The 26,526-nt window shown below is 33.9% G+C and overlaps 2 protein-coding genes and 1 long non-coding RNA gene across 3 annotated transcripts; 1 reads left to right on the top strand and 2 right to left on the bottom strand.

Moving 5' to 3' along the window:
- Nucleotides 1-118: 118 nt before the first annotated feature.
- LOC147792973 (uncharacterized) lies at nt 119-2,962 on the bottom strand. The gene is made up of 2 exons (XM_087123516.1): nt 1,461-2,962; nt 119-538 (listed from the first exon to the last, which is right to left on the bottom strand). The coding sequence occupies exons 1-2, from the start codon at nt 1,701-1,703 to the stop codon at nt 476-478; spliced, it is 306 nt and encodes a 101-aa protein (XP_086979642.1). The 5' UTR covers nt 1,704-2,962; the 3' UTR covers nt 119-475.
- Nucleotides 2,963-13,527: 10,565 nt separating this feature from the next.
- Nucleotides 13,528-14,857, top strand: LOC111793977 (translationally-controlled tumor protein homolog). The gene is made up of 5 exons (XM_023676071.1): nt 13,528-13,694; nt 13,900-13,973; nt 14,137-14,265; nt 14,366-14,523; nt 14,603-14,857. Exons 1-5 carry the CDS (start codon nt 13,667-13,669, stop codon nt 14,718-14,720), a joined length of 507 nt encoding a protein of 168 aa, XP_023531839.1. The 5' UTR covers nt 13,528-13,666; the 3' UTR covers nt 14,721-14,857.
- Nucleotides 14,858-15,028: 171 nt separating this feature from the next.
- Nucleotides 15,029-17,014, bottom strand: LOC111793980 (uncharacterized). The gene is made up of 3 exons (XR_015420815.1): nt 16,832-17,014; nt 16,424-16,532; nt 15,029-15,905 (listed from the first exon to the last, which is right to left on the bottom strand). It is a non-coding gene; the product is annotated as an uncharacterized LOC111793980 (long non-coding RNA).
- Between the last annotated feature and the right edge of the window lie 9,512 nt (nt 17,015-26,526).

Raw genomic sequence — 26,526 nt, 5'->3', positions numbered from 1 at the left:
TGACAAGCGTCACAAATTTTATCTTTTTCAAATTTAAGTTGAGGAACACCTCTAACTAATGAATTTTTTGAAATATTTGAAATCAAGTACATACTAGCATGTCCTAGTCTTCTATGCCATAGCCAAGAGTTATCCAGCAAAACCGAAAGACATTTATCATTTGTAGGACAATCATTCAAATCAATAGTATACACATTATCATCTCTATTTCCTACAAACAAAACTTTTATATCACTAGCATTTTCAATTATGCAATTATTCTTATCAAATACAACTCTAAAACCTTTATCACATAATTGACTAATGCTAAGTAAGTCATGCTTTAAACCATCAACTAACAATACATTTTCAATGAGAGTACAAGAGTCATTACCTATAGTACCCTTACCAATTATTTTACCCTTCTTATTATCAGCAAAGGTTACTAAGCCACCATCCTTCTTGGAAAGATTCACAAACTTGGATGGATTACCCGTCATGTGTCTTGAGCAACCACTATCAAGTACCACTTATTTTTCTTGGAGGCTTTCAAACAAACCTAAAAACAAAGATATTCAAAATTGACATTTTGGTACCCATACTTGTTTGGGTCCTAGAAAGTTAGTATTCACAAATTTAGGAATCCATTTCATATTTGCATTCATATTAAAGACATTGTATTTGGATAAGTAACAAGAATAATCTTTATGTCCAAACTTACCACATGAGAAACAAACAACATTATGCAATAATTTATTTCTTGGACTAAATTTGTGTATTCTATTTTTATTCGAAAAATTATTTTCTAAAACATGGTTAAACTTTGTATTTTGAGAAACTTTTCTTCCTAAATGAATGTTTTGAGAATTTTTCAATTTAAAGCATTTAAGTCTAATATGACCTTCAACGCTACAATGATGACATATAGGCACAAATCTAGATTTATCATACTTAGATACAAATTTACTGTTAGATTTAGACAAGATAGGGGATGCTTTAACAAATATTGTTTTAGAAACTTGAAGGTGTAGAACATTCATCAATATAGCCTAATCCTCTTTTATCACCATATGACTTACCTCCTCCAAGTATTTTATCTAATTTTTTAGCACCTATTGTTAACATTTTAATAGACTCCTTAACCCTACCAAGTTCTTGCAAATTATTTTCTTTGAGCAATTTAATTAATTTATCTTTTTCACAACAATCATGCTCAAGAGACTTGACTTTATCAATTAATGCATTTTTCTCATCACAATCAAATACATGCTTTTCACAAGGTACATCAATTTTAACAATATTATGATCTTCTCTTTTAAACAAGAAATTTCATTTAGTAAAGACTTATTTTCAATAATTGAAGTCTTATATTTATATTTCTTTTTAAGCACAACATACTTTGAACTAAGTTTTTCTAAATCAATTGTCATCTCATCAACAAGTTTAAATAATTCATGATAAGAAAGAGATTCAAGAGTTACCTCATCTTCTTGTTCATCCTCTTTGTCACTATGAGCCATGAAGCAAAAATTTGCTACTTTTTCATCACTTCCACGGACGTTCTCATCTTCAGAGTCAACTTTGATGGACTTGAGGGCTATACTTTTCTTCTTTTTGGATTCTTCTTCCATGTGCCCCTTCATGGTAATCTCATGTGTCATTAGAGAACCAACGAGTTCATCCAAAGGAAGCTTTGTGAGATCCTTTGCTTCTTGAATCGCCATCACTTTTGCCTCCCAACTTTTAGGCAGAGACCTAAGAATTTTTTCTTACATTTTCGGAAGTAGAATATACTTTTCCAAGATTTTTCAAAACATTTAAAATATTAGTAAATCTAGTAAACATATCACCAATATGTTCATTTTCCTCCCTTTTAAATAGTTCATAATTATGAACTAACATGCTAATTTTTGTTTCTTTAACTTGATTAGTTCCCTCATGAGTTACTTCAAGAGTTTTCCAAATTATACAGACAATTGATAGCACTAGCATTCAAAGAACATTTTTTCATATCATGCTCATCAAATTCATTTTCTAATTTAGGCACCTCAATATTATTAACAATTTTTATTGGAATATAAGGACCATTACTAACATTTAACCACAATTGATAATCAACAGATTGCAAATAAATTTTCATTCTAGCTTTCCAACATGTATAATTTGTTCCATCAAAATAAGGTGGCCTAGAAGTTGATTGTCCTTCACTAAAACCATTTTTAACACGTGGTTTGTCATAAGCTCGAACAATAAAGTTTAGATAAAAAATCTATAGGAGCAACCTGCTCTGATACCAATTGTTGGATCGGTATGGCAACCCTAGAGGGGGGGTGAATAGGGTTTTAACGATAAAAGTGTTTAAACGTGATTAATTTTTCTAATGATGAAACTTTTTACAAATAAGTAGAATATGATAATTACTATAAGAAAGTAATTCAAGTCAAAACAATAATCAAGTAGAACATGCAATAAATCACAATAATAATTTTGAAATTAAATAGGAAAGAGTTAGAGAAAATGACACCGTAGTTTTATAGTGGTTCGGTCAAACTCGACCTACTCCACTCCCCAAACGCCTCTTGGGAATTTGAATAAAGAACTTTCTCGACTCTTTCCACAGATCTAACCAAACCGCTACACCGCTCTTTTTACGAGTTCAAGAGCAAACTCAATCCTTTCCACGGCGCAAGATCAAACCGATACAAGTATTTGAGTTTGATAATAACACACCACAACTCTCTCAAAGAGTAGATTTACAATTTGTGATACTCACAACTATTTCCTCACAATACAATAATAATCGCTCTCAAAAATAAGATAAAAAGAAATAAACTTGTAAGCTTGGAGAGAGCAACAAACAATTGGAGACTTTGAACAAATGAGGATTGGAGAATGTATGTAAGTTGTGTATTTTAAAATGTGAGAAAAGATGAGTTTATATAGAGGAGAAAAGTGGCAAAATGTAGGATTGAATATTGACCATTGGATTGTGTTAGGAATAATGGAAGGTGGAGATTAAAAGTAAATAAATAAAGAAAATTTTCTAAATTCATTTATTTCAAAATTTTAATATAATAGTAATATAATATAATAATAATAAAAAGTTAAGTGAGTAACGGTCAAATGAAATTCAAAATTTATTATAAATATAATAATATAATAATAATAAAAACTATGTGAGTAACTATTAAAATTTTAAAATATAATAATATAATATAGTAATAATAAAAATCGATGTGAGTAACGGTTAGATTCAAATTTATATTTTGTAAAAATAACTTTATTTAAAAATATAATAATAAGAAAAAAAAACTCCACCATTTCTTACTCTCCCAAAATTATAAATGTCATACTTAAATATATTTTGATTTGTCTATCATTTTGATTTTGCTGACACATCATCACATCGGGTATGTTATTATAATTTCTTCGTTTTAGCTCTGATTTGAGTAATTGAAAAGTCGTTGAAATCGTTATTCCCGACCTTATACTGTGGACAGTTCAAAATACTGAAAATAGTTAATAATTAAAAAGTAGGTTTGGTATCATCAAAACATCAATTAATTAATTGAAATTAATTAAAGTGAGATCAAAGGCCAAAAAGCCAACAACTTTTTAGCTCTGATTTGAGTAATTGAAAAGTCGTTGAAATCGTTATTCCCGACCTTATACTGTGGACAGTTCAAAATACTGAAAATAGTTAATAATTAAAAAGTAGGTTTGGTATCATCAAAACATCAATTAATTAATTGAAATTAATTAAAGTGAGATCAAAGGCCAAAAAGCCAACAACTTTTTAGCTCTGATTTGAGTAATTGAAAAGTCGTTGAAATCGTTATTCCCGACCTTATACTGTGGACAGTTCAAAATACTGAAAATAGTTAATAATTAAAAAGTAGGTTTGGTATCATCAAAACATCAATTAATTAATTGAAATTAATTAAAGTGAGATCAAAGGCCAAAAAGCCAACAACTCCCTACTCCCTATTCCCTACTCCGACCCCCGACTCCCGACCCCCGACCCCCGACTCCCACTCCGACCCCACTCCCACTCCCACTCCCACTCCCACTCCCACTCCCACTCTGTTTTTACCAACTTTGCCAAGAACTTTTTCCATGCAAAAACTGCGCTTATTAAAATTAAATTTCTCTTTTCTTTGTATAATCAAAACTAACTTAACATGCTCCACATACTCAAGCAAAATCTTCAAATAAATTATAATATCATCAATATAAACAATAACATGATTTTTCAGATATTTTCTCAAAACATTATATATTAAGCGCATAGATGTACTAGGAGCATTAGTTAACCTAAAAGGCATAACAAGTCATTCATGCCATCCAAACTTAATTTTGAAAGTTGTTTTCCATTCATCTCCTACATGCATTCTAATTTGATGATATCTAGATTTCAAAATAATCTTTATAAATAGACATGAATCATGCAATAAATCAAGCATATCGTCTAGCCTAGGAATAGGATGTCGATACTTTACACTAATTTTGTTGATGACTCTATTATCCATGCCCATGCGCCAAGTTTCATCTTTCTTTGGCACCAACAAGTCTCGTATAGAACATGGACTCAAACTTTCTCATATATAGCCCTTCTCCCTGAGTTCCTCAACTTGCCTTTGAATTTCTTTAGTCTCAGTTGGATTGACTCTATAAATTCGCTTATTAGGAATGATAGAACCCGGAATGAAGTCTACTTGATGTTCAGTACCTTTAATGGGAGGTAGTTCTTTAGGTACTTCATCTTGCAACATGTCTTCAAATTCCTGTAAAAGAAATTGAAACACACTAGGCAAAGACAAATTGTTATCGTTGGAGACCAAATATCCTTGTACATAAATATAAAGATTGATTTTTGTAAAAACTTCCGGACCTCTCCAACTCTAGCCAAACAACTCTCTCACTTTCTTTCTTCAACTTCATCTTTTTTTTCATTTCTTTTCACTTTTTTTTTCCCTATTTTTTCACTCAACTCTTGTTTTTCTTTCAACTCTTTTTCCTCAAACTCTTTCTTTTTTTCTTCCAACTTTAATTGATCAACAAATACATTTGCAGAACTCAAAGGTACAAGAGTGGTTTTTCTACCATCTTTTACAAAAGAATACCTATTCAAATAGCCATCATACATAATCCTCCTATCAAATTCCCATGGTCGGCCAAGCAATATGTCTCCAACATGCACTGGTAACACATCACAATGAACTTCATCTTTATATGTTCTCAAAGTAAAAGATATTAAAGCTTGGGAAACTATCTTCATTGTTCCACTATCATAGCCATTGGAGATTGTAAGGTTTAGGATGATCTTGAGTTGGAATTTGCAACTTTTTTATCAACATGGTATTTACAACATTGGTGCAACTTCCACTATCAATGACAAGACTACAAGCAGTCCCCTTGACTAAACACCACGTGTGGAATAAGGTGTCTCTTTAATCGTCAACATCATTCTCCATAACTTGAGTTTTAACAAGTCTTCTTGTTATAAGTGCCAAATGAATCCCATCTTCCCGTTCCTCCTCATTCTTCTGGACTTCTTCAACTAGATCATTGATTTTTTCTCCATTTTCCTCGTCTTGGTTTATGATTGTACAATAGTAGTTATATCTGCTTAGGACCTCACAGACTCAACTCACTGATTTTACACTCAGGAACACTCGTGTTTAACACACAAAGATAGGCTATTTGGAAAAGTGACTAATTTATGATCAAGGTAGGTAATATGGATAAAGCAATTCTGATAGTAGCGAGGCAATCAAGACAAGATCATTATGTAGTAACAACAAAATAAAACAAGAAACGAACAAATAAATAAGGGACAAATATATTTTTGGATATAATTGCTCGCTGAAAAAAAATGAATTCCAAAGAGAATGGTCGTGAAGATTTGAGAACGATCTAACTTTCCATTTCACAGAATTCGGGAAAATTTAGAAGTTACCTTCGAGTTTAAATAATGAAAGAAAAATATCGAACACAACAATTTCATATTTATATGCTTTAGGAAAAAATGAGAATTGAAGTTTATTTGATCTTCAAATAAACGTGCAAATGGTCTAATGATAAGGATTTATAAATACAATATCAAGAACAATATGATAAGGATTTTTTTTTTTTTTTCTTTCAAGATCTAAATAGGATGGAAATAAGAACAAAGTGGAAAGATAATGAAGAATGATGGAAATGATAGCAAGAAAGTAAATGGACAGATTTAAAAAAACGATAAACAATAGCAGAAATTAAAGATCAAATCAATTCTAGAGTCGGCCACAAAGATGCAACCTACGCTCTAATATCAAATTGATAAGGCAACCCTAATCCTCAGCTCAACGATCCAAACTTTTGTTCAAGCAAGAATCCTTGAATCCAAGAGATAAGACTAGAATTAGATTACCCCTTACGATCGAAGATCTAGAAGCAAGAATTGGAACCTTGTTCTAAATTGAGTCACTTCACAATCGAACTTAATCAAGGCTTGATTGAATGGCTCGGATGCAATTCTACCACAAGAATTGCTTGAAACTTAGAAATGGCAAAATTGATGCTCGAATTTCTAAGGAAAACGTCTCAATTCAAGATCTCAATTTCATTCATTCACCAATCTGATTTTTACATAACATATTGTGGGTACTTATAGTCTCCCGACAAAAGACGTTTGTGGCCGGGATTTATTCCCAATCCCCTTTAAATCTCCACAAAAGATGAAGTCAAATTGACCATTTGACTCTTACATATTTTAGAAATTAAAAATAATATTTTTTAACAAATGTTGATGTGCTTGAGTGGCTAAGGTGATAGGTTTGAAATCAATTAAGCTCTCCCCGCGTAGGTTCGAATTATGTTATTGACATTTTTGAAGATTCTTATCATTAGTGACCTCCGAACGATTTGAAACTTTATACATGATCTTAATCATGACTATCAACTTGACTCTTATACCAACAGTCACAATTGCACTTTTTGGCAGCGGATTTGATGATTATGCGACACTCACTCTCAACACTAAGTGAGTCAAGCCAACTTAGGATTGTGTCGCCTACGGTTGGGCAACGTATGTTCAAGCCTCTAGCCCCCATTTGAAAAGAAGGTTTTAGAAGGGGCAGAGAGATTTTGAAAGCAGGATTGAGAGTAATATTTGAAAACAATGCTACATGACTACAAGTAAAAAGCAACACAATGACTTAAATAGCATATAACTTTCCGGGTAGGAAGAATTTGAAAACTGGTCGCATCCCCCTATAATACATTCTGGGGCATTTTATGTTTAGCATGTGTAGACATGATTCTACCGAAACATCATGCACTTAGAAAAGACAAGGAAATTATACATCATGAAAGCTGATAAGAATCACGATGTTCCAAATGGACCTATTGTCAAGAAGATTCAAAAAATGTCATGAAGATTCAAAAATGTCAACAACATAATTCGAACCTACGCGGGGAGAGCCTAATTGATTTCAAACCTATCACCTTAGTCACTCAAGCACATCAACATTTGTTGGAAATTATTATTTTTAATTTCTAAAATATGTAAGGGTCAAATGGTCAATTTGACTTCGTCTTTTGTGGAGATTAAAGGGGATCGGGAATAAATCCCAGCCACAAACGTCTTTTGTCGGGAGACTATAAGTACCCACAATATGTTACGTAAAAATCAGATTCATGGATGAATGTAATTCAGATCTCAAATTGAGACGTTTCCCTTAGAAATTCGAGCAATTCTTATGGTAGAATTGCACCCAAGCCATTCAATCAAGTCTTGATCAAGTTCAATTGTGGAGTGAGTCAATTTAGAACAAGGTTTCCAAATCTTGCTTCTAGATCTTCGATCGTAAGAGGTAATCTAATTCTAGCATTATCTCTTGGTTGATCCAAATTTTAAGGAGGTGTTAATTACTTTGATTCAAGGGTTCTTGCTTCAACAAAAGCTTGGATCGTTGAGCTAAGGATTAGGGTTGCGTTATCAATTTGGTATCAGAGCGTAGGTTTACATCTTTGTGGCCGACTCTAGAATTGATTTTATCTTTCGTTTCTGCTATTGTTTATCTTTTCTTTAAATCTGTCCATTTATTTTCTTGCTGCCATTTCTATCCTTCTTCATTATCTTTATACTTTGTTCTTATTGTTCTATCATATTTAGATCTTGAAAGAAAAAACAAAAAAAAAAAAAAATCCTTATCATATTGTTCTTAGTATTTATAAATCCTTATCATTAGACCTTTTACACGTTCATTTGAAGATCAAATAAATTTCAATTCTCATTTTTTCCTAAAGAATATAAATCTAGAATTGTTGTGTTCGATATTTTTCTTTCATTATATAAGCTCGAAGGTAACTTCTAAATTTTCCCGAATTCTGTAAAAAGGAAAGTTAATCTCTCTCAAATCTTCACGACCATTCTCTTTGGAATTAATTTTTTTTTCGGTGAGCAATTATATCCAAAAATATATTTGTCCCTTATTTATTTGATTGTTTCTTATTTTATTTTGTTGTTACTACATAATGACCTTGTCTTGATTGTCTTGAATAGTTCGCTACTATCAGAATTGCTTTATCCATATTACCTACCTTGATCATAAATTAGTCACTTTTCCAAGTAGCCTACCTTGTGTGTTAAACACGAGTGTTCCTGAGTGTAAAATCAGTAAGTTGAGTGTGTGAGGTCCTAAGCATATATAACTACTATTGTACAATCATGAACCAAGACGAGGAAAATGGAGGGGAGATCAATGATCTAGTTAAAGAAGTCTAGAAGAATGAGGAAAACGGAAGACTTGTTAAAACTCAAGTTACGGAGAATGATGTTGATGATCAAAGAGACAACTTGTTCCACACGCGGTGTTTAGTTAAGGAGACTGCTTGTAGTTTTGTCATTGATAGTGGAAGTTGCACCAATGTTGCAAGTACCATGTTGATCAAAAGATTGCAAATTCCAACTCAAGATCATCCTAAACCTTACAAGCTCCAATGGCTCAATGATAGTGGAACAATGAAGGTAGTTTTCCAAGCTTTAATATCTTTTATTTTGGGAAAATATAAAGATGAAGTTTTTTGTGATGTGTTACCAATGCACGCTGGAGACATATTGCTTGGCCGACCATGGCAATTTGACAGGAGGGTTATGTATGATGGCTATTTGAATAGGTATTCTTTTGTAAAAGATGGTAGAAAAACCACTCTTGTACCTTTGAGTTCTACAAATGTATTTGCTGATCAATTAAAGTTGGAGGAAAAGAATAAAGAGTTTGAGGAAAAAGAGTTTGAAAGAAAAATAAGAGTTGAGTGAAAAAATAGAGAAAAATCAAAGAAAAAAAAAAGAAAAAAGAAAAAAGAGATGAAATTGAAGAAAGAAAGAGAGAGAGTGGTTTGACTAGAGTTGGAGAGGTCAAGGGTTTTCACAAAAATCAATCTTTGTACTTATGTACAAGGAGAGTGATATTTGATCTCTAACAATAACAATTTGTCTTTGCCTAGTGTGTTTCAATCTCTTTTACAGGAATTTGAAGACATATTTCAAGATAAAGTACCTAAAGAACTACCTCCCTAGAGGTAATGAACATCAAGTAGACTTCATTCCGGGTTCTATCATTCCTAATAAGCCAGCTTATAGAGTCAATCCAACTGAGACTAAAGAAATTCAAAAGCAAGTGGAGGAGGTCATGGAGAAGGGCTATATACGAGAAAGTTTGAGTTCATGTTCTGTACGAGACTTATTGATGCCAAAGAAAGATGAAACTTGGTGCATGGGGATGGATAATAGAGTCATCAACAAAATTACTGTAAAGTATCGACATCCTATTCCTAAGCTAGACGATATGCTTGATTTATTGCATGATTCATGTCTATTTATAAAGATTATTTTGAAATCTGGATATCATCAAATTAGAATGCATGTAGGAGATGAATGGAAACAACTTTCAAAATTAAGTTTGGATTGTATGAATGGCTTGTTATGCCTTTTGGGTTAACTAATGCTCCTAGTACACCTATGCGCTTAATATATAATGTTTTGAGAAAATATCTGAAAAAGCATGTTATTGTTTATATTGATGATATTATAATTTATTTGAAGATTTTGCTTGAGTATGTGGAGCATGTTGAGTTAGTTTTGATTAAATTTTAATTTTAATAAGTGTAGTTTTTACATGAAAAAAGTCCTTGGCTTCATAGTTGGTAAAAACAGAATAGGAATAGGAGTAGATAAAGAGAAAGTTAAAGTCATTAGAGATTTGCCAACACCAAAAAGCTTCTATAAAAGAGAAACTGCACCATTGAATGACTTAATGAAAAATAATGTTGTGTTTAAATGGGGGGAAATGCAAGAGAATGCGCTTCAATTCTCTTAGGAAGAAATTAAGCAATGCACCATTATTTATTTTTGCTAGCTTTGATAAAACTTTTGAAATTGAATGCGATAGATGTGAGTGTTGTTCTCATTCAATTCAAGATGAGGAGCACTTAATATATTTTAGTGAAAAACTAAATTGAAGTATCCTTCCTATGATAAAGAATTATTTGCTTTAGTTCCTATATTGCATGTGTGGCAGCACTATTTATGGCCTAGAAAATTTGTGATCCACTTTGATCCTGAGAGAAAGCTTGAAGTATGTGAAGGATCAAAGCAAACTGAATCATATACATGCAAAGTCGGTGAAATTTAGCAGATTTGATCAAAACATTGCAAAAGGAGGTGAAGGAAAGAAGGTGATGATTTTTCTGATTCGAGGACGAATCCTTTTTGAAGAGGGAGAAAATGATAAGAATCACGATGTTCCAAATAGACCTATTGTCAAGTAGATTAAAAAAATGACATGAAGATTCAAAAATGTCAACAACAGAATTCGAACCTACGTGAGGAGAGCCTAATTGATTTCAAACCTATCGCCTTAGCCACTCACGCACATCAGCATTTGTTGGAAAGTATTATTTTTAATTTCTAAAATAGGTAAGGGTCAAATGGTCTACCCACAATATGTGATATATAAAAATCAGATTCATCGTAATTCAGATCTCAAGTTGAGACGTTTCCCTTAGAAATCCGAGCATCATATTTGTCATTTCTAAGTTTCAAGCAATTCTTGTGGCCGAGCCCTTCTATCAAGCCTTGATCAAGTTCGATTGTAGAGTGACTCAATTTAGAACAAGGTTTCCAAATCTTTCCAAATCTTGCTTCTAAATCTTCGATCGTAAGAGGTAATCTAATTCTAGTCTTATCTCTTGGTTGATCCGAACTTTGTATAAGGAGGTGTTAATTACTTTGACTCAAGGGTTCTTGCTTCAACAAAAGCTTGGATTGTTGGGCTGAGGATTAGGGTTGCCTTATCAAAAGCAATAAAGGAAAACAATAAAGTGATACAAGGCAATAGTTTTGACATGTAACGGGCATGCGGCCATGGGAACATGCCTTGAACAAACATGACCGTGACACTGAGCACAAGAACAGAACAATCATGAATATGGTTAGAAGTATATTATCAAAGAAGCAAGTTCCAAAGAATTTTTTGCCAGAAGCAGTAAACGGGACAGTGCATGTGCTCAACAGAAGTCCTACAATGGTAGTGAAATATATGACTCCTGAGGAGGCTTGGAGTGGTGTAAAACCTAATGTTGATTATTTTCGAGTTTTTGGATGCATTAATCATGTTCATGTATCAGACGAGAAGAGAAAGAAGTTGGATGACAAAAAATTTCAGTGCCTGCTCTTAAGGATAAGTGAAGAGTCTAAAACATATAGACTCTATGATCCAATGTCCAAGAAAGGTGATTTTTTAAGAAAATAAGTGTTGGGATGGAAAAAAAAAGTAATGAATAAGCCAGACTTGATACATTCAAAAGGGAAGATAGTAAGACACAAGGAAGAGAATATGACCAAAGTGAGGAAGAATTTGAAGAGGAGGTGGTAGTAGAAGAAGGAAAGGAAGTTAATATATCTTCTAGTGAGTCATCTGAAGAAAATTCTTCAACATCTGAAGAAAGTATACCAGAAGGGAGGAACAAAAGAGCACCATTGTGGATGAAAGATTATGTGAGCGAAGGAAAATTTTCTGAAGAAGCCGAACACATCAATTTAGTTCTATTAACCACAACTACAGATCCGACTACTTTTGAAGAAGTTGTTCAAAGCTCAAAATGGAGAGTTGCAATGGACTTGAAGATAGAAGCCATTGAAAAAAATAAAACTTGTGAATGGGCAGATTTGCCTAAAAGAAGGAAGAAGATTGGAGTGAAGGGTTTTTAAAACTAAACTTAACAAAAATGGCGAAGTTGACAAGTATAAGGCTAGGTTGGTGGCAAAAGGGTATGCACGACAACATGGTATAGACTATACCGAGGTGTTTGCACTAGTTAAATGAAGCCGTGTTTGTTGAGCAACCACAAGGTTATGAGAAAAAAGGTAAAGAGTACAAGGTGTATAGATTGAAGAAGGCATTATATGGCCTTAAACAAGCCCCAGGTGCATGGTACAGTTGAATTGAAGCACATTTTATTAAAGAATGATTTGAGAGGTGTAACTATGACTCAAAAGGTAATGTAGACTTGGAAGTCCTTTATCGAAGAGTGGGTAATAGAGAGTTGATAGCATATATTGACAGTGATTATGGAGGAGATATAGATGATATGAAAAGTACTTTTGGTTATGTGTTTCTACTAAGTGATGGAGTTGTGTGTTGGTCCTCCAAGAAACATGTAGTTGCTTTGTCCACTACTAAAGTAAAGTTTGTGGCAGCTGCCTCTTGTGCTTGTCGAGGAGTGAGGATGAGGAGAGTTTTGGAAAAACTTGGTTATTTTTAAGACAAGTGTATCACTATGTTATGTGATAACAATTCTACCATTAAGCTATCTAAGAATCCAATCATGCATGGACGCAGCAAACACATTGATGTGAGATTTCATTTCTTGCCTGATTTGACCAGAGATGGAATTATTGAGTTGAAGCATTGTGTCACACAAGAACAAGTTGTAGATATTATATCTACAACAAAACTAATAAAGTTGGATGCATTCATAAAATTGCGTGAATCAATAGGTATGTGTCTAATACTTTTATGCAATTTAGTTCAAAGCAGAAATTGTTTGGACGATTAGATTAGATCATTTTTTGGTTGTTAGGACCTCTAAACGTTAGTGGGTTGTTAAGTTTATTATTTGTAAAGTTTGCCATTTTTATCGTTTATTAATTCCATCCGTTCTATAAATGTTAGAGGGATATACACACACCAATCGTATGTTGTAAATATACCATCTTATCCTTTTTTTTCAAATGTGAATCTTATCTTGGTTACAATATTTGTTTTTTAATTTTATTATTGCTTTCATAAAAATAACTTTTTTATTAATAATATATCATATTTTAAAAGAATATTATATTAGATGTGTCACATATTCTTATATTGACTAAATCCTAACAAATCTATTAAAAGAATAATTATAATACACCATTTTAAATGGCAAATCTTAAGAGATTACTAGTTTTTGTTAGTGTTTTGAATATCAATTTTGTATATTAAGGACCAAATTCAGAATCCCACTTCGATTCGGTTTCTTCCTTCTCTGTGCCTATAAACATTCACCGCCCCTAGCGTTCTCCTTACGCTCTCTTTCTTTCTTCACCTTTTCCACTCTCCCTTTATTCTTCCATTCTCTCCCTCCTCCAATTTTGTTTGCAACCATGATCGTCTACCAGGACCAACTTACAGGTACTTCCCCCTCTCCTTCTTCAATTCCCCCTTTGCATCCTTCTTCGTTTCTGTTTCGCTCTTACTGTTGCTCCCAATCTTGCTCCCCCAAGAAATTTTATCCTTCTTTATGTATTGGATCATTCAATGGTGAAGTTTGGATTAGTTTGGAGCTTTTAGGTGTTCTGTTTGTGTGCTTGACTAGACTCTCCATTAATGAACTCAGGTGATGAACTTCTGTCAGACTCCTTCCCATACAAGGAGATTGAGAATGAGATGTTGTGGGAAGTGGAAGGAAAGGTAAGGAAACTGACATATTCTTCTAGTAATCTGCAAGTCTATTGATTCAACTAATAACGAATCATAGATGAAGTTTTTTCGATACCGACACGAGTTTAATCCCTGTGTTTTGTTTATTTGTCTGGAGTTTCTTATTCTGGGTAATTTGGCATTTGGATAACAGTGGATTGTACAAGGAGCAGTGGACGTAGACATTGGGGCGAACCCGTCTGCAGAAGGAGGTGAAGAAGATGAATGCGTGGATGAAGAAGCTGTGAAGGTTGTGGATATTGTCGACACCTTCAGACTTCAGGTAAGAAAGAGTTGTGTTTTTCATTTCATTGGTATATAGTTTGGTTTTGAATGAATGGGTAAGAGAGGAGTGTTGTGTGCGTGGGCATATATATTGGCAGGAACAACCTCCATTTGACAAGAAGCAGTTTATCACATACATGAAAAGATACATAAAGCTTCTAACTCCCAAACTGGATGAAGAGAAACAAGAGGTGTTTAAGAAGCACATTCCAGAGGCAACCAAGTTCCTGCTGAGCAAGATCAATGACCTCCAATTGTAAGTTCAAACTTTGTTTATTGTTAGGACACATCAAGAAGTTTGGTTATTAAGCTCAAATGGGTTGAATTGAATGCAGCTTTGTGGGGGAAGGCATGCATGATGATGCAGCTCTGGTTTTTGCATACTACAAAGAAGGGGCGACTGATCCTACATTTATCTATATTGCCTATGGGTTGAAGGAAGTCAAGTGCTGAAGGAATCCCATCTTTTTCTGCTCGCAATACTTCTCTTTTTCTTTTTTATATTCTAAGCTAATTTACATCAACTGTATGCCCCCAATCCCAAAATACAATATACTATAATATAATATATGGCATGCATTATTTTATCATCTTTGTTTCGCTTTTGGGTGTATACTATTCGAATGACGAAGAATAGGCAAGTAAAATAACACGAAGAATAAGAAGATAACACGCTTGAAATTATACATTCAACCTTCTAATCACTAAAATTGAATTTTATGGTCTAAAATGAAAGTTATGCATAAAAATAAGGTGTGGAATTGTATGATAAATGGGTAGATACATGCTCAATTATGTGACGAAAACAAATGCATGTTCATTGTTCATATAAGGCATGCCTAGAGAAAGCTAGAGACTTGCCTGCTTCTCCAGCCCTCTAATGTTTTTCATCAACATCCATTGCCTCGACTCTAGAATCGTACCCAGATGGTAGAGTGTGTCCAAGATCAGGTAGAGTGTGTCCAAGATCAGGTAACTGTCAACTAAATCACGAGGTTTTAATTTGTTGGAATCAACAATCCCATCAACAGGTCAAAAGATTGTCTGGAGTCAAAACAAAACACACTGGGATTTCACATGGTCCAGAGCTTAAATGAATAGAACGAATCAGAACTCTCATCTAGTTAAAAAAAAAAAAGCATGAGCCATAAATTGATTCAAGTATGACATTTTCACAATAAAGAACAAAGTGTCTTTAAATGCACCATGAAGTTAGATTTTAAAATGTAACCAACTAATCTCAGTCTAATGCACTAGTGATAGTGCTACACCATAACAACATCATAAAAACCAGGTAACCAGACCATCACAACACTGCGTCCTAAAATAGAAAAAAGTTGGATCTCTGAAGAGAGGAGCCCGCAAAATATCCATACCTGTTTGAATATGTAAAAAATGGCATACATAACCTGATCCCTAAAGAATTAAAGCACCACTACATTGGGAAATAGAGCAATAGAATTCTCTAGAGTTTCATTGCTATTTCTCTGATAGCTATAAGGTTATCTATAAAAGCAGAATAGTAACTCACCTGGCGAGTAGGGGCGTTTAACGCAACACATTTTCGATTTCTTTGTGAGTCAAGATCAATATTTGCACCATCTCTTCAGCTTCATCTTCTGGGTTCATTTCCAGAATCTGGTAGCATCAAAATCATATGTAGAGTTAAATTTCAGGCACATAAAAACTTGAAATAAAATAAACAACTCAAATTGAATAAAACCCAGAGTGGTAGAAGTTATACCCCAAATTTCTTTTATAGAATAAAATTCGTGATCTACTGACTTAAATAATGAACTCTATCTCGTCATAACAAAAACACGACGTATTAAAAATTGGGGGTGTTTGGTTGAAATTTGGTATTAAGAACAGCAATATGTTCTCTATAACTAATACAAATAAAAACATGTGTTTGTTCACTGTTTTTTAAAGTTATTTTCTCTTATTGATTCATTGTTCTTAGTTACTCTCACGTTTGCTTCTTTCTGAAAATAGCTACTTCTTTTACATCGGATGTAAATGGTTGCAAAATTCCCTAAATATTACAACTCACTCAATCACAACTTTCAAAACTACTAATACAATTTCTAACTATATTGACCGACCGAATGATTGAACAGATGTAATCTACATGGGAAGAGAGAAATTAACTCAACTATATTCCCGAGTAAGGTAGCTGCTTATTATGTTTAATCTTCTCCTGGTCCTCGTTTACATTTTTTCCTTGAAAGAAAACCACTCCAAATTCGTCCTTTACATCTCTTCCTTCAAAACCCAAAATTCGAACAAAATCAGATACCATCACCATTCATCAACAAAAAACGGCAATATCCATCAAACATTTTATATATCACAAGATGCATACAAAATTAGGAAGTCGAAATTCATCACATAATTGAGCTCATTAAAACAAATATTCTGTCAATCCAACCTCTCGCCCACAAAAATCAAGGGCACCAAACACATACTCGCACACTATTTATACAACATCATCGGAGGAACTTCGACCTAATTAAGATGTATTGTGGCGCAGAACATGAACAAAAAAGTAGAAATTCTGAGACCTTGAAGATCCGAATCTCGTTTTCTAGAAGACGAGGAGATCGAATGATGCGATCTGTGGTCAATGAAGCCAACTGGTCTTGTTCGAGGATCGCCATTTCGAGTGGAATCGCCTGAGCTCACAAAAACTGAAGGCGAAAATTTCATCAACCGATCTTCAGAGAGGTATAAATGAGTTTAGAAATTGGGAGAATAGATTCAGGTGTAATTGTTGCATGAGAAACAAACTAGTTCGTGGGCTTGGGCCTTATTGGGCTTCGTTGTTTCTCTCTTGAGTTTCATTTTTTTTAACAAAATATTTTAGCCAAATTCATAGGTAAAAAATAAATTTATGAAAATTATTTTTTTTTAAATGTATTGATAAGAAGAAAATAATGAAATAAAGAAATTCATAGATAAAATGTACTATTTATAGAATTTAAAAATAAATAAATACTTTGTTAAATAATTATTTGCAAATTAAGAATGGGTTCCGAATACAAAATCAAATAAAATACAAAAGACCCAAATAAACCGATAAGATTGATGTCTGGGACGACATCCACAATGACCGCGTAGTTCTCGAGTACTCCCTTACCTCAACTAATAGAAGAAGAAGAAAAAAAAAAAAAAAAAAAAAAAAAAAGGAGAATGGGGTGAGTATAAAAATACTCCTTAAACAACTTACTTGTAGGCTATCATCGCATCCTTAATATAATTAGTTACCACGAGCTTTTCTTTGAGACTTAGAAAGTTCAGACCTGATCATTTGAGTCTCTAAAGAAGCCTCGAAGTTTCGAACAGTTCTCTTGTCTCATTCTTACCCCCTCAGGGTCTATGCAGGTTGTTTAACCTGTCTGTAATTTGACTCAAGTAGCTTGCTTTGTCTATAATGAATGACCAACCTCTTGTGTTGGAGCGCTACCTTAATAAAATTTGGTAGGACAAAATGACATCTACTAGTCTGATCATCATATGTGGAAGGTTAATTGGCAAACCCTTCCACAGGGTCATATAGTCACTCTAGATTTAGGGGAGCGACTATGTGTCAGCCAATTACTACGTTCAATTGTGTGGTCCCTCATTTACAGCACAAAGACCCTGTTTAGGAGACCTCTACTCATTCCCACAAGGCGATACCACCTAGTCATCTCAACGCGCTACCCTTAACGGCCTAGGCCTAGCTCGAAAGTACCCTCCTCTGGACCTACCGCTTGGCACGAGCGAGGTATGTTGAAGCCTACAACCCCATTTTGATGTATTTTAGCTTTGGTAGGTGATAACTCACCTTTTACGCTTTTTTTTTTTTTCCAACTTTTCACTATTTTTATAGTTCTTGTAGTGCTACCTCAATCGTTTCCAGACGTCAATAACTTAAGATATTGTATGTTATAAAATGTTATTGATACTGGCATGATTTCCGATAAGTTAGTAAAATGCTAACTAAAATCTAAATAATGGCAAATATTAGGATATAAGAAAAAGAAAAAGGAAGATCTCGAAATATAATTTACCTTCATAGCAGAGTGAAATCTCTCGTCCTGTGAATTTGCAATATCTCTCGATAAACATCATTAGAGGCAATTTTTGTTTTGTTTTTTTTGCAGCAACTACGGATGGTCTCATTTGAGAAGATTGGTTAAAATATCATAGAGATATTATTTGATTCATAAAGATACGAAAAAGTAGTCTTGAAACAAAAATGGAGAATACTCACAAAAGACTCGTAGTTTTTGTTACATTACTATCCATTTTATATGTTGTTTTTTTTTTTTTTTTTTTTTTTTTTTTTTTTTGCCAAAAAAAAAAATAATAATAACTTTGATTATTATTTATTAAGAATGGAGGGAATTATTTGTTTTTTCGAATGGCTTTCTCTTTTTTTTTTTTTTTTTTTTTTTTTTCTCTCTTTTTAATTGATTAATTAATTAATTGATTTTGCTTTATTTATCATTTTATTAACTTTTTTTAGCCGTTGTTACAAGGGTAATGGATATCACATGCATACATTTAGTACATAGAACACATACACATTGCATAAATAATATGGTGCATGTACCGGCTTAAGCCGATTGGCTAACTCGAACAGCAAGGTTACTTATCTAACTCGAACAGTAAAGTTACTTATCTGATTGGCTTAAGCTGATGTCACCAATGTATTGATAATGAAAGTTGGATTTTGTTGGCATTTATGTTCTTACGCCTCATAATTAATTATTTTATTTTTAATAATAATTTTATTGTTTTATTTATAATTTAATATTATACATCGTATGAAAATCCAAGATTATTAATATAATCTTGAACTGTATGTGGTTGACATATAAAATGATTCGTATTCAAGTAATAAGCTAAAAGATCTATAGTATATGGATAAGGTAGTACCTAATCCTGGTAACACTATTCATACAGTCTATTTTGTAATCGTTACAAATGATTTGATCCAAATCGTTCATGTGAAGATATGTGAGTGGTGCTATCATATACAATGAGTTTGTATAAGATTGGACCAAGAAGGGAAGGATTATGATATGGAATTAGCCCAATGGAAAGCTCTGATGTCAAATGATAATGAATTACTACAAGGGAATACGATTTAGATTATCTTGTTGATCGAATATCTCAAGGCAAGAACACTTGTTTGAGATTCAAATCACTCCACAAGCAAGATCGATCATGTCTAGCTTGAATGATTCTTGTTGATCAAATATTTCAAGGAAAGAACACTTGTTTGAGATTCAAATCACTCCACCCACAAGTAAGATTGATCATGTCGAGCTTGAATAATTCTACATGCAACCTAAACTACATATATAAGTTCAAAATAAAACATACATGGCTTTATATAAGTTCAAAATGAAACACTTGATCTTCCATTAGGTATTTCAAGAGTTTGTAACATTTATATTTTATAACCATAATTAGTGATGATGTATACTTTATTACTATAGTTAGCCACTAATGTAAATGTAACTTTACAATAAGTAAAAAATCTTAAAATATATTAATAATCAACCCAAAATTTATAACAATGAAGTTTCATTCTTCTTCAATGGACATAACTTATCTTACCATGCATAAGAGTATGGACATAACTTATCTTACCATGCATCAAAGTGCAACTCTAAGTCTATAGTGGAGTGACTTATAGTTAATAAATGAAAATTGATTAATTAAATAGTTTACTTAATTAATTTTGTATTGATAGGTGCACAAGGTCCACTATATTAATATTTTAGATATATTAAAATGAAAAAAAAATACATTTATTGTATTTGATACATTAAATATTAAAATATATTAAAGTAAAAATTATTTAAAATTTGAAATTTGAACAAGATTCAAATTAATTAAATGATACTATGATATTTTATAATATTTAAATGTGATTTGTATAAGATATTATATTTTAATATATTAGATATTTAAATATATTATTTAACAAGATTCTCCATGATTCCATTCATATTGAGTCAATAGAAACAAATCTCTCCCAATGTATAAGAAGAATGAAACTACCTATACAGATGATTCTCTCGAAACTTTCCTTCTCTAATATCTTTGGGATTGATTCTGTATATATATATATATAGGGTAATTTGGGACATTCCCTAGGACCATTCATTATCCACAAGACATGCACCTAATTAATTATGAACTAAACAACCTACGTGTATCTATTCAAACATGTCCTTATACATGTATCTACAAGTGACCCTTCAACACCCTCCCTTAAACGGAATTCTGCAGAGATCAGTTTAGAACTTCACTTCATCTTCTTCAACTACATCTTGGATTCTGCACACCTCCATCTTTCTTCTATGCTTCTCGAATTGTTTCAAGGGCTTTGTGAATTGGTCTGCGACTTGTTCATCACTTCGGAAAAATTGTGTTCAATAATGTCTTCTTTACACAAATCACACAAGAAATGAAATCGAACATCGATATGTTTACTCCTTTCGTGCCAAGCTAGGATTTTTAGACAACTTAATAGTTGACATATTATCACAATATCTAACCGTCGTATCTAGTTACTTCTGATTAAGAATTTCAAGCATCTTTCTGATGGTGTTAATATAACACATGCGGAAGCAATTTGGATCTTAGGCACTTTTAGAACATCAATTATTGTAAATAACTAGCATGTTCATAAGTATTAAAACTTAATGAGTTTAAATACTAACCTTTTGTAGTTCAAACTCCTTTTGCCTCAAGAACCGGTTTCGAACCACCACTAGTGTCTTCTCCACTATCGTCCGGCCTTAGAACGGGATTGTGGAATCCGGTGAGTGACTAAACTTGGGAGGGATTTTGTATATGTGAAAGAGAGTGTTTGTGAGAGGTTTATCTCAAGGTTTTTCATCAAGATGAAGAATCCCTTCCAAGTATCATGATCACTCTATTTAAAGAGTCAAGTTTGCATGTTCATGCAAACTTGAGATCACCAAATTTTGACACTTAAAATTCCACTCAAATGTTTGGGATTATGTGACAAGCATGCATATTTTGACACTCAAAATTCCACTCAAATGTTTGGGATTATGTGACAAGTATGCATGTTTGAGTTAACCAAATTTTGACACTCAAAATTCCACTCAAACTTGTGGGGTTTATTTGGCAAACATGCAAGTGTGGTTAAACCAAATTTTGACACCTCAAAATTCCACTAACATGGATTTTTCCATTAGATGAAAGTCAACATTTTGACTTTCTTCATTTTAATTCAAACAATTAATTTGAATAATGAATTTCAAATTAAAGTAACATTAAATGATTAATTAAACTATTTAATTAATATTTAATATTAATTCAAATGTCAATCCCAATCAATTCCGACACATAATTGATTAAGATATTTAAATCTTATTTAAATATCTCATATTCTCTCTTTTCGTTTAATTCGTAAATAAAACAAAATTGCGGTTAAATATATCGTATATATGTAATGCATATTCCCTAATTTGAATTCGAACACTTCGAACTCACTCGTCACACTGTTCTATGGTTTAGTCCGATATGAGCTAGTAGAGGGACCTAATGGATATAGATCATGGGCTCCAACGATCCAAGATTAACCGATTAAACTCATTAACCTGGTTAACCAACATTCGTTAACTAGTAGGACACTCCACTATAGCCTAGTAGTTGCACTCCCCTCACTATAGATATATTTCTGTCCATATGATATAACCATGATTAGTAAGTCGATCCTTCACAGGTTGTTCGTAACTAGAGCTGGGTCAATTTACCGTTTTACCCCTGAAGTTACTTCTTGTTCCTCATGTCTCACGGATCCTCTAATGAACAATTGGTTTGTGGTCCAACCAGTAAACCGAATCCCTCTTAGGCCAATGAGAGGGTGGGGCCCCTTGTTCAAGACCTGGAGTCAGTGCTTAAGGGAACTACCTTTCTTCTATCCCTAAAAGTGGGTAGGAGTGAATTCCGTCTTGCACCCCACGTCCCCAGCCATTCACCCAGTCTTACCCCTGAAATGGGAGGCCTGTTGAGTCGGCGAACTAGAGCCACTCTCACCCATGCAAATCTAAGGATAATTCCGAATAAACAGGAGTTCATGGTTACCTCAGGATTAAAACCGAGTTACCTAGGTTATCGAATGAAAAGAAAATCAGTCTCAACAGTAAACGACTTTATAAAGTGAGAGTGGTTTTCTTCATGGTCCGATCTTATGCAATACTCATTGCATAGGCCGCCCCCACTCACATGTCTCCACATGCACAATTTAGTGATCACATTGTTTATATCATATACAAAAGTGGGCCGCGCCCATAGTATCCCCAGAATAAGGTACTCAGCCTTATCCTTATACTATAGATCATTTTGACTATATACTTGAACTTGATCCACTCTTATGTCTCTACATATAGTTCAAGTAATCATACTATAGCCAGAGTGTTCTTAGTTTATTGGATTTAGATTAATGATCGTAAAGTTCACTTTATTCAATAACAATTTTTACTGAATAAACATCAATAATAACTTTATTGAAAATAGAATATATCTTTGTTTACAAACTATGAGTTTTAGGACATAAAACCCAACAATCTCCCACTTGGACTAAAACTCTAGTGGGATTTTATAACGTTGAGTAGAGAGAAATACAATAAACTAGGGCATCACATACTCATGCCTTTTCTCCCACTTGCCCTAGATTACATAACTCGTAGTCCTAGCTCACTAGGTGCCCTTCAAACACTTTAGCCGTGAGGGGCTTTGTAAATTGATCAGCAATGTTGTGTTCTGAAGCTATCTGTGTGACGATCACATCTCCTCGTTGCACAATCTCCCTTATGAGATGATATTTGCGCTCAATATGTTTTCCTCGCTTATGGCTTCTTGGTTCTTTTGAATTTGCAACTGCTCCACTGTCACAATAAAGAGTGACGGGAAGATGCATATTTGGAACGACTTCCAAATCAGTTAAGAACTTCCTAAGCCATACAGATTCTTTCGCTGCTTCACAAGCAGCAACATACTCAGCCTCCATGGTGGAATCAGCAATGCAACCTTGCTTTATGCTTCTCCATATTATTGCTCCTTCGTTCAGAGTGAAGACAGATCCTGATGTCGATTTCCTCGAATCTACATCGGTCTGAAATCTGAGTTAGTGTACCCTGTAAGGATCAGATTCTTAGCACCGTACATTAGCATATAGTCCCTCGTTCTCCTAAGATACTTGAGGATATTCTTAACGGCAGTCCAATGAGCACGTCCCGGATTGGACTGATATCTGCTGACAATTCCCACAGCATAGCATATGTCGGGTCGGGTACATAGCATGGCATACATCAGACTACCGACCGCTGATGCATAGGGAATGTGTTTCATATCCTCAACTTCTTGAGGTGTCTTAGGACTTTGTTCCTTCGACAAATGAACTCCATGCCTGAAAGGTAATAATCCTTTGTTGGAGTCCTGCATCTTATATCGAATCAACATTTTGTCGATGTACGATGCTTGAGACAATGCTAGTGTTTTGTTCTTGCGATTCCGAACAATTTGGATTCCAAGAACAAACTGAGCCTCTCCCAAATCTTTCATTTGGAATTGTGTCGCCAGCCAATGCTTAATGTCAGTCAGAATTCCCACATCATTTCCAATGAGTAGGATATCGTCAACGTACAACACCAAGAAAGCTACTGTAGAGTTGACTATTCTTTTATAAACACAAGGTTCGTCAACATTCTGTTTAAAGCCATAAGATTTGATCGCAGTATCAAACTTTATGTTCCAGGATCGAGATGCTTGCTTCAACCCATAAATGGATCTTTTAAGCTTGCAAACCCTTTGCTCGTGATCCTGTTCAATGAACCCCTCTGGTTGAGCCATATAGATACTCTCTTCAAGATCGCCGTTTAGAAAAGCTGTCTTAACATCCATTTGCCAAATTTCATAATCATAAAATGTGGCAATAGACAAGAGTATTCTAATTGATTTAAGCATAGCAACAGGTGAGAAGGTTTCTTCATAGTCCACCCCCTCTCTTTGGGTATAACCCTTTGCTACTAGTCGTGCTTTAGAGGTCTGTACCTTACCGGTTTGGTCTCATTTCCTCTTATAGATCCATTTGCAACCAATAGGTTTTACTCCATCTGGTTGATCTACAAGTTCCCAGACTGAATTGAAGTACATTGACTCCATTTCAAGATTCATGGCTTTAATCCACTGATCTCTATCTACATCATTCATTGCCTGTTTATAGGACAATGGATCCTCAACGCCATCATCAAGTATGATGACTTGAGTTTCTATCAAACCCAAGTAACGATCGGGTTGAGTTATAACCCTCCCACTACATCAAGGCATTCTCAACTTTTGAGAAGGATGTGATTGACCAGAAGTGTCAGCTCCATCAACAACTCTGGTTGAAGGACCAGCTTGATCAACAACTCTTGTTGTTTTATCAGTAGCTTCTTTAGAAATCTCACTTAATACTAGTTTGCTACGAGGTTGATGATTTCTTACGTGGTCTTCCTCTAAGAATGTAGCGTTCGTTGATACAAACACTCTATTTTCTTGAGGATCATAAAACAAACCACCTTTCGTCTCTTTGGGGTATCCTATGAATAGACATAATTTTGAACGACGTTCTAATTTCTTGGGATTTTGCAACAACACATGTGCTGGACATCCCCAAATTCTGAAGTGACGTAAACTACCTTTACGCCCTTTCCATAACTCATAAGGTGTTTCTGAAACACTCTTAGTAGGAACCATGTTCAAAATGTATGTAGCAGTCTCCACTACATATCCCCAAAACGGATCGGGTAATTGAGCGAAACTCATCATAGACCGAACCATGTCTAATAGAGTTCTATTTCTCCTTTCTGATACACCATTTTGTTGAGGCATACCAGGGGCTGAGAGTTGAGACCTTATTCCATGTTCTATCATATAGTCCTAAAATCTTAAATCCATGTACTCTCCTCCTCGATCTGATCGAAGTGTTTTAATAGTTTTACCTAATGGATTCTCAACCTCAGTCTTATACTCACTGAATTTTTCAAGAGCTTCGGACTTGTGATGCATTAGGTAAAGATAGCCATACCTTGAATAATCATCAATAAAACTGATGAAATATTCATACCCTCCTCGTGCTTTGACATTCATTGGACCATAGAGATCTGTATGCACGAGTTCTAAGATTTCTTTGGCTCTATAACCTTTTTCGCAAAATGATCGTTTAGTCATTTTACCCTCAAGACAAGACTCACATGGAGGTAAAGAATTGTCTTCTAACTTATTTAGAAGTCCTCTTTTAACCAATCTCTCAATCCTATTGAGATTAATGTGGCCTAGTCTTAAGTGCCAAAGATAGGTATTAGGAGAAATCTTTTGTCGTTTGTTTTGAGTTTCAGCTGTTTTAAACATCTCAGTATTTAAAATAGCTTTTGTTTTGCTCGGTTTTAACATATATAAGTTGTTTTCTAGTTTTGCAGAACAAATATGAATACCTCTTTTGCAAATGAACACTTCATTGATTTCAAAAGATACTTTATACAACTGTTCTAATAAACAAGAGATGGATATTAGATTTCTTTTCATTCCAGGAACAAAAAGTACATTATCTAATATAATGAATCTATCTCCAAAAAACAACTTTAAATTTCCTACTGATCTTGCTGAGATAACCTCTCCTGTTCCAACCCTGAGTGTTATCTCGCCGTCCGCAAGCATTCTCCAGGAGCTAGTTTCCTGGTAAAAAGAACAAATATGATTAGTCGCCCCTGAATCTAGTATCCAAGTTGAGTTGTCATACTCTACTAAACACATTTCTACAACGAGTAAATCATATTTACCTTGTTGTGTCTTTTCGGCTTTCTTCTCTGCAAGGTATTTTGGGCAGTTTCTCTTCCAGTGCCCGTTTTCGTTGCAATGGAAACATTTTCCTTTATCTGCTTTTTGAACCTTGTTCTTGCGGTTAGTAGGAATCTTATTTTGACCTTTTCCCTTCTTCTTCATCAAAACACTTTTAGAAGTTGAAGGTTCAGACTTATTTTTGGAGGACGATCCTCGTGGTAATTTCTTGGAGATAGCAACATTTGCTTCTCCTGTTTGTCCCTTGTTTGTTAAGAGGGACTGATAAGTCTGTAGCTCATTGAGAAGAGCAATCAAGTTATATTCTATTTTGTTCATAACCACATTGGTGCGGAACTGGAAGAAGCTCTTGGGAAGAGACATCATGATAAAACTGACTTGA

The sequence above is a fragment of the Cucurbita pepo genome, chromosome 4 (genome assembly GCF_057944985.1).
Source record: "Cucurbita pepo subsp. pepo isolate OVF chromosome 4, ASM5794498v1, whole genome shotgun sequence".
Taxonomy (NCBI): Eukaryota; Viridiplantae; Streptophyta; class Magnoliopsida; order Cucurbitales; family Cucurbitaceae; genus Cucurbita; species Cucurbita pepo.
Note: the sequence above shows the minus strand (reverse complement) of the source record. Positions and strands in the feature narration are given on the sequence as shown.

What these genes read in the sequence shown, in the direction of transcription:
- LOC111793977 (XM_023676071.1), top strand. Translation starts at nt 13,667, where the DNA reads ATGATCGTCTACCAGGACCAACTTACAG. An exon ending in TGTGGGAAGTGGAAGGAAAG is followed by an intron (nt 13,974 to 14,136) that starts GTAAGGAAACTG and finishes TTTGGATAACAG; the next exon opens with TGGATTGTACAAGGAGCAGT. An exon ending in TCGACACCTTCAGACTTCAG is followed by an intron (nt 14,266 to 14,365) that starts GTAAGAAAGAGT and finishes ATATATTGGCAG; the next exon opens with GAACAACCTCCATTTGACAA.
- LOC147792973 (XM_087123516.1), bottom strand. Translation starts at nt 1,703, where the DNA reads ATGGCGATTCAAGAAGCAAAGGATCTCACAAAGCTTCCTTTGGATGAA. An exon ending in AGGATGAACAAGAAGATGAG is followed by an intron (nt 539 to 1,460) that starts GTAACTCTTGAA and finishes CTTTGTTTTTAG; the next exon opens with GTTTGTTTGAAAGCCTCCAA.